At 40.4% G+C, this 9,209-nt stretch overlaps 1 protein-coding gene across 1 annotated transcript; it reads right to left on the bottom strand.

Annotated features, from left to right (window-relative positions):
* Positions 1-4,202: 4,202 nt before the first annotated feature.
* rps29 (ribosomal protein S29) lies at positions 4,203-5,188 on the bottom strand. The gene is made up of 3 exons (XM_030110285.1): positions 5,072-5,188; positions 4,559-4,658; positions 4,203-4,303 (listed from the first exon to the last, which is right to left on the bottom strand). Exons 1-3 carry the CDS (start codon positions 5,131-5,133, stop codon positions 4,295-4,297), a joined length of 171 nt encoding a protein of 56 aa, XP_029966145.1. The 5' UTR covers positions 5,134-5,188; the 3' UTR covers positions 4,203-4,294.
* Between the last annotated feature and the right edge of the window lie 4,021 nt (positions 5,189-9,209).

Raw genomic sequence — 9,209 nt, 5'->3', positions numbered from 1 at the left:
CTAATAAGTAAAAATTTCTAATCATAAATCAAACTCGTGAACTTTCGCCCTCTGACTGATTGCAAGCAGCAGCGCCGACAAAGAGAGGAGCCGCAATTAAGCAAACCATTAACCAGTCGAATGATCCTTTTTCTACAGTACAAGTATCATCAGTCAAGAGGAAACATAAACCATCTGATCATCTTCCATCAATTACTTCAATAAATGTCCTGTTTATTCAATTTTGGCCCTAATAGGAATCTCTGAAAACTGAAAACTTTATATGTATTTATTATAAATGACCTCCAGGAGGCTGCGGCTGGAAATCCCTGATCCACATTAAGCAAACCAGAATGCTGATCTCCTCATTTGAATGTATTACAGCATTTCTTTCAGGTACGTGTCCGTTACGATCGCAAACGTTTTCCTGTTGCTGGAGAGTCGGTTCCAACTGGCTGATGTTATTGCTTCATATAACATTAGCCCGAAGATCAGATTGCCTCTGTTGTGTAACGCTGACCACACAGTCGACTCAAAGTAAATAAAGCCCGCGCTGTGCGCGGCGCTGAAGCAATTCTCAGTTTCCATAATCTCTTTTGAAATCTATGGAGAAATTAGTGTTTGCTAAAGTCATCTGAGCCTACACTGAAGCCCTGCTATGAGAGATTGCTCGCTCCGTGGCGGCAGGAGAATCAGCCCCCTGTTTGACTGGAGCGATTGAGTCAGCCAGATGCTCCATGCTGGACTGTAATAAAGCTGGGCGCCGGGCACGGCTCGCTTCCCAGGGGAACGCAGTGAACACAGGAAAATATCCTGGAAAACACAATAGCAGGCTGGTATTTGTGGTTTAATATATATATATATATATATATAAATATATTACAGCTTTTAAGTGAAAGCAATAAATGGGCTGCGGAGGATTTCTCCGTCTCTCTAACAACTATTGTCCAAAGAAATTGAGGGTTTCATGAAAAAACAACCGGCAATTATAGATACTTCAAGCTGCTTACAGCTTCTTAGTCACTGCATAATTTCACTTCTGAGTTCACGCTAACTGCTTTTTCAATCAGTCCTTGGTATTTGTTCTTTCTGTCTCTGCCTGCTGTATACTTTTGGGGGCTATTTTTCCCTGCCACCCCTCAGTCGTCGCTGATCCCTCTCAAACTGACGGCGAACACGAATGAGCCACATGTTTGCCCACAGCCCTTTTAAAGGAGCCGTACAGTCAGGAGTGCCTCTCGCTCCGACAATCGAAAGCAGGTAAAAAAAAAAAAAAAAAAAAAAACCCTGAGGAATGTTTCCATGCCAACAGTGCGCTGTAACATTTTCAATTCACTTATTATTTTTTTTACCATAATCTGGAGGATGGATGGCAGACCTCTGCAGTGTACCTGGCAGTCAGTCAGAACAGCGCTGAGAGTTTCAGGTCCCCGGCACAACTACTCCCCTGTGACATGCAGGGACGGGTGTTTTACTCGGGCTTTCTTTCAATGTCCGGATGCAGCCGCAGCCACAAGGTGTGCACACACACTGATGCATTTATGTGCAAGCTTGACATGAGAAAAATGAGCGTCACAATCGATTTTCCTTGCATGTACACAACTGCGAACACGCTTGTCGCTCAGGGATCATTTTATAGCGATGCACACGTTTAACCAAGACACTGTGCAACGGGATCATCGTGTCGTGAAAGTTAATCTATCTTCAAGCCACTTGGGAGGATGATGGAGTGAGTAGCTGCAATGCAGAGTCTGTCAAGAGAGGAAAACACTCAACATGGTTTGATGTTTGTGGATCAAATTAGAAATGTGACGATGACTGCAGCAGCAAAGTAAGAGCGGACTTCAGAAACTCTTAAGCTTTACTGAGGTTTTAGGCCACTAGAGGGTGCTGCTGGCGGTTTTCGTAATGAATCCACACACATTTGAGGAGAACAACGCACTATAAACATTAGTCGAGTACATGGATGATCGTATGAACAGATGACCAAGTTGCATTTTCAGTTCCACCAAGCACCATTGTCGTGTCAGCGAATCCCCAAAATGGAACAAATGTTTGAGTCTGTTAAACAAAAATCGTTCAGCAAAAGTCACCTTTAAGATGCTCATGAGAGGACGTCCTTGTGAAAGTTGGGACTTTACCAAGACAGAACCCCTGCCATTCAAATATAAAAGAACAACTATGTATTTCCCTTGAATCATTATAATAAAGACTTACTGACAATTTAAAGCTTCCATTGACAAGAAATCACTCTTCTCTCTGTGTGTGTGAAAGAGGTTGTTGAAAAGAGTCAGTTGTAAAGTCGCATTGCTAAATAATTTATTGGCCCATAACCCATGTCGTCATTTCAGTATGAGTCTGCTTTAATGGCTGTGTTGAAAACAAAAACTTACACTGTTTATTCATTTGGCGGGCCAGATTGGAGCCTCTTGCGTGCCAGCTGTGGCTCACGGGCCTTACGTTTAACACCCCCGATTCAACTGCACACAGAAGAAACACTGACATTGAAAATGACTTAGCTTCACATTGGATGATTTTCAACATGTCCTCCCAGGCAGTTCTCTGGGGTTCGGCGTTACTGAAGAGGCGGCATAACAAGAGAATTAATGCACAGCTCACAAAAAGAAAGGTAACTGGGCTCAACATCAAAGACGACACCTTCCACCCGCCTTCATCGCAAAGTGATGCAACACGCAGAAGTGGTGTGCTCAGCTCCCTGCATCCACACAGAAAGGCCCCCGTCAGCCTCGCATTAAAACACTTTTTGCAACACACACACACTCTCTCTCGCCCTCCTTTATGCAAGAGTTAGTATGGATTACATTTGATATAAAAATGCATCATAGCTCACTGATTTTATTTTGATTTTTTTTTTCTTCTTTTTTGCCAAATCCCAAAGCACCGTCAGATCATTAAACTTTCATCTTAATCCTGCTGAGCACAAAGAGATGTTATTTATGATGAACAGGACTTTTCCAAATATAATTTGTCTATTGCCTTGGATTTAAAAGATTAAAATCTCAAACCCCTGGCTGATTAATCATCAAAGTACACAGCATGAGTCAACATCAATGTTGAACATCAGGCTCTGAAGTAAAACTCCAACTTATATGTCCAACTAAGTAAGACATCACATTCCCCTAACATGTTGAATCCTCATTTGCCTGCACAAACTAAAAACCTACAGAGACTTAAATTAGATTCATTTTCTTGATGAAGAATAAAGTAGCTGGTTTGATGAATGAAAGATTACTAAAATGTACAAAAAAAAAAAAAATCACATTGAAGTGAGGTTATACAATGCACATCACTGGCCTTGAATTCTGAGCATGCAGTGTTGCTGCCATCTAGTGTCTCATACTTCATATTAAAAAAATAAAAGAATTGAAGTTTAATAACACCAAGCTGTGGTCTATATATGGCACTGCAGTGAATCCCCACCTGCCTGGCTCCAGCTTGTGCTGAGCTTATTCAATATTTAAGACTGTGGTAGCTGAAGTCACAAAGCACGAAGCAATTAATCCACACCACAGGGGATCTATCACGTTTCATTAACTCTGAGCCAGACCAATGCCTCAGCATGTTTCTGCTGCTCGCATGAGAGGGCGGTGTGGCATGTTGTTTCATCTGAGGGGCACTGGCTGAAAAATTAATACGCTGCTTTGTTGTGCTGTGACGTTCCGGTTCATGGAATAAATGCACTTTGCAGCATGCGGCTTTCGAAATGGTTAAGAACCAAAAGGAGCATCGACATCAGACCCAGAGTTTAACATAAGCAATCACAACACAGCAGCAGTCTCAAAACTACCTCACTACAAGGTTATATAGTTTAAATCAATAGGTGAACACATCCTCTGTGAGATTACAGCTCAAATCAAAAGATTAAGGAAAATCTGCATCACTCCTGAACAATTCAGGGTTTAATCCAAACATGGACAACTTGCTTATTGCAAAAAAAGTCACATTAGAATCATGGAATTCATTTGGAAAATCAGGTTACGTGCATATATTGTACATCCAATGTGTTGTAAGAAAAACCCCATTAACACTAAACATTTGCTAGAAAATCCATCTGAATCATTTCTGCTGCCCTCATTTAGTTTACTTTAGTAGTGTACATCCCATTTGGAATGATCAGTGTCTGATGACAGAAACTGGATAACCCTGTGAAACATGGGTGAACATTCAAAACTTTAAAGCAATACTGAATGACCACACACGTGAATTAGATTGGTCAAAAAAAGTCATTTATTAGCAGTGCTCAATTATCCCATCTTGGCCAGTCTTCTTTACCCATCGGATGAGAGGGAGACATTTAATCCAGCTGTGTGGAAACAAAGGAATGTATTAGTTATGAACATAATGATAGAGAGCATTGGTTTATCGAGAAAATTGTGGCAGGTCAAAGTACAACCGAGTAAAGTTAAACTGTTTAGATATAGAGCAAGATACTTATAGATTTTAGACAATGAATTAAGTATTGATGGATTAATTAAAACCTCATCTACATTCACACCACGTTAACATTCAACACAAAACCTACAACCAAGAGAAATTATAACAAATTATTCTTATTTACCTTGACGAAGCCGATGTCTTTAGCGTACTGCCTGAAGCACTGGCGGCACATGTTGAGCCCGTATTTACGGATCAAACCGTGTCTGTTCGAGCACACTCGGCTGGAATAAAGCAAAAAAACACATCCGTAAATTGAGAGAAACAAAAATTCATCAGCAGTGTTAGAAATAAACTCCCAACGTGTTAGCATCGCAGCATCACAAACAGCTGTAAACCAAGTCCTCAGTTGACGTTCATATTGTCAGGTTACCGCACGATGTCACCTTTAAAAGTCTCACATTTCAGACTGTCACAGTGCATCGCGCACGCGGTTCTCGTTATATTTTACACTGTGAATAGAGCGCTAATGCTACTGCAGTTCTCAGCTTCCTCCGCCGCCATGTTGGCTCGAGCTCTCCGTCCATGCGGTGCGCGTTTAGTTTCATATTCCGGAGGATAAAAGGTCACAAACTGTCCAAACCCAGCCCGCTTCAGCACAACGCGCTATAATCGATCAAATAAAGGCGACACTGACCAGGATCTGGATCCCTGTCCGAATTTCCTGGGGTGACTCCAATAGAGCTGCTGATGGCCCATCTTGTCTCTTTTCGCTCGAGCGTCGGAAAGGAAGAAAGAGGGACGCGCATGCGCACATGAGGCTTTCCATGCTACTTCCGGTGCTGCTCTCTCCTTGCAGCGCCTCTTAGCGGTTGTGAACAGGAAATACACTGGAAGCATCAAGCAGAAACCAACTCGGATAACCTACAGCTTTTCGTTTACTGAAATAATTTTAAAGAAATGCAAAGCCGCGGTTGTGAGATAATCAGGGATAATGAAAACACTGAAATAAACACTACATGAGTAATTGCTTGTGTGTTTCATCAAAATGATCTATACCAATATCTCAGCAACAGAAATGTAGTTGGGGACAATTTATGTATTAATGGGATGTTGGAAAGGACCTCAATTAACCTTTTTTGATAAATTAAATTGAAGAGAAACAATAATTTAGAAAAAAAAAAAAACCTTAACAGTAGTCAGCTCAGTGTCAGCATTTTTATAATGACATTGAAAAACTCAAAGAGGCTCATAAATGAAAGGACATCTCATTACTTTATGTGATTACTTTATTATGACTGCAGCATTTCATTTTTCAGTTGGGTGGAAGTTAACCATATGATTGTTGTCATATTTCTAGGAAGGATTAAGTTTACTTTTTTCTTCGATATTGTTCTTTCACAGTGAAGATTCACTTGTTCATTATCCCCGAGGTTGTTTGGTGTGCTTACTCTGAAGAAGGAGTCAATGTAAAACTTCTCTGATTCATGTCTTATCAATTTTATATTAAAAGAAAATATCTATGAAGTGTAACAGGCAAATGGAGCAATAGTTGATTTAATGGGGTAAACAGTGTTTGTATGAAAGCGCGGAAGAGATCATTGGAAGTTTCACTGTCATGTCAGTAGGTTCCATTCTCACAGTCTGTGTTCAATTCCTGCCTCATTTATAGAAAATCAATCCCAGATATTCAGAAGCCAAGATGGCTGAAAAAGAGTGACCCTCGCCCTCAAGGTCATTCTGTGTAACAGTTTTCAGTGAGCTGAAGGAAGGAAACAATGTTTTCTCCTTAAAAGTTTCAGCTGAGTATGTTAAACAACTGAGCACTTCAAGATAAAGCAGGTTTGTGATGCAAAACAAGATAGCACTTATAAAATAATGTGGCATTGTGGGTGCTGTGCTACAGAAGCTCCAGACTGCATTTTAATCCAAAGTGAAAGGAGTACACAACCACCCCTACATCGCTTAAACTGTACTCAATCAGGAGTAAAGGTTAAACAAGGTCAGTAAGTTAGTAAAGTTTCCTAGAAAAGGTTTGTGATCAAAAAGATAAAGTAATCCCAAAAGTACTGAGATTAGGCTACTGGATCCTTTTTAAATAAACATGATTGCACTGGCAGCAGCAGATATTTGATTTAATTTGAACATTTTTCAAACAACTAGTTAATCCGAAAATTCATCTTGAGATCTAATGTGTTGTATTGTGTGGTTGTGCTCCGTTTGCACTTGAGAATTTAATCGTTTAAATAGTCTTCAAGTAAGAATAAAAACACAAACAAAATAAATTGTCATTAAAGAATAATTTTCATAGCATTTTATTTACTATGTGTGCTTCAGAAGACAGTCATTGAAGTGACTAAATGTTTGAGGTGAGAATTCAAGAGGCTTGACTCCTCCATGAAATTATAGCAGTTTAGCATAAATGTGTGACTTCATTGTAGATTAAACTGTTGCCTCCTATACCTGCTCCTTTGAACCTTTTCATGACTGTTTTTTTTTTCTCTGTTTCTCTGCTGTTCCCTCAGAGCCCACCTTTGTTGATCAGCCGGGTTTATGACAAAACTGGCATAACTCGAGTGATTCTGGAGCTCATCATTGAGTTTGTACACACAGGATCTTTTCCTGTGACTGTGGACAGTGTGCAGGATCTCATGTGCATGGGTGATCGGTTCTATATCGTCTAAACCTGTGGCCATTTCCCCGAGGAGCAGCTCTGTCCAGAGAATTGCATCATCATTTGGCAGCTCACAAGAACCTGCTGTTCCTCCAGACTGCCGCTACATCCGGGACCACTCTGAGGAAGTTGCTTGCGATGGAGAGTTGCTGCAGCTCACTGTCCAGGAACTTGCGGCTTTCTCGAGTTGAGATGACCCCAGTGTGACGACAGGAACACTTTGTATGATTGCATCATGAGATGGATCGCCCCCCATATGCCAAATAACAGAAAGAACACCTCCGTACTGTGTGATGGTGAGTTTCAGTCAGTGCAGGATCATCAACCGACTTTCAGGACACCTTTTTTTTATTTCTGGAAGACACAATTCCTTGTATTATATATTGTGCTATGTAGAATAAGGGAGTTAGGGAGAATTTGAGATTAAGTGACAAAAAAAAACCTTTATCCAGTGTTTCACATGAATTTTTTGCTGAAGGTCACATTTCCATGGAGCAAAAAAATAAAATAAAAAAAATATAAAAATAAAAAATTGATTATGAAAATTAAAAAAAAAAAAAAAACTGAGGCCGAAAACTTCAAATTGCTTCCTGCCCCTGTTTTGTACTCAGGCTTATATTTGAGGAGCATTCAGTGGGATGGAGTGTCTCCAAAGATGCCTGAGTAACCACAATCAAACTGGACAATGATCTCTGACATGAATAGTCACCACAGCTGAGCTGGAGTAGACATTACATCAATGTGGCAAGTATTCTGAACAGAGCTGACATTCAAGTAGCATCACATGTAGGATGAGCTGGGGTTTTTTTTTAATAGTTGGACCACTGCTCATTTGTCTGGTTGCAGCAGGGATGAAGCTGTCCTGGAGGTGTGAGGTCCTGGTCCTGATGGCCTTGTCCCTGGTCATGGCTGCAGAGAAACAGACTGGAAAAGACTCAATGATGGCAGTGGTACAAGTTCACCATCGTCTTCACAGGAAGGTGAAACTTCTTGTTTTCGACTGAGATTTGATCACTTTCAAATATGTTTTGAAATGTTTTGTAACACTTCTCAAACAGAATATCAATTCCATAGTAATTTCTGTGGCATCTGAATAATGTTTAGTTGACATTAAATTTGTGCCGATCAAGTCTCCCCTTGCACCATGAGACCAGCAGCAGCAGCAGCAGTCTGAACTGCTGATGCATGCAGGATGGCTCCAAGCTTTGATATTGTTAACAGTTTTCTACCATCTGAATGTGGCAGCAGAAAGAAAGATGATGCTCAGACCAGGCATTATTTTCCAAATCTTGGTGGTCCTGTGTGAACTGTAGCTTCACTTTGTTGCTCTGAGCTGACCGCAGTGACGCCCGGTGTGGTCTTTTGCTGCTGCAGCCCATCAGCTTCAAGGTCCAACGCGTTGTGCGGTCAGAGATAGTCTTCTGCATACCTTGGCTCTAACAAGTGGTTATTCAAATAACTGTTGCCTTTATTGGACCAGTGACCAATTTCTTCTGACCTGTGGCATCAACTAGGAACTCAATTTTCTAACCTGTAAGGTGGTGAAGTTCTGAACAACAATGTGAGTTTTATTTTTTTTTTTTTTACTTGACGGTATAAATTTCTATTTTGATGACTTCAAACTGTATCAGTTTAGTCATATTTTAATTTACAAACACGTTACATTACAGACACAGATGGTTGATACTGATGAGAAGTCATTCAAAAAAGTGACAGAGACAGTAAAACAGAGCTGGGCAGTTGGCATTACTGTTATTATTGCCTTTATTACATTGTAAGTGGTTATTATTACATTATTGGCTGTGTTCTTAACATCTTGGCAAGCACAGGTAGCAATTGTTGCCTTCAAAAATGAGTGTTTCACAATGAAAAAAGATGGCTAATAAGCAGAAAATATTGTTCCTTTTTACCCATTTATTGAATTGAAATGAAAAAAAATCATGATTTCCAGACAAAGGGCGAATCCCAATTCTCTGCTTAATCCTCAATCTTACTCCTCATTCCTCAAAATGCGCGCTCCCGTGAAGTTAAGTGCTGTCCCATTCCTTAACAAGTTGAGGAAAGGAGCGAGACTAAGGAGCGTTATCTCCCTTAATTTTGAGATTCTACGAGACCTACCTTGGAGTTAAGGAGAATCCAGAATGCTTGTTAAATAGTTCGT

The sequence above is a fragment of the Salarias fasciatus genome, chromosome 15 (genome assembly GCF_902148845.1).
Source record: "Salarias fasciatus chromosome 15, fSalaFa1.1, whole genome shotgun sequence".
Taxonomy (NCBI): domain Eukaryota; kingdom Metazoa; phylum Chordata; class Actinopteri; order Blenniiformes; family Blenniidae; genus Salarias; species Salarias fasciatus.
This window is presented reverse-complemented; position numbering and strand designations above follow the sequence as displayed.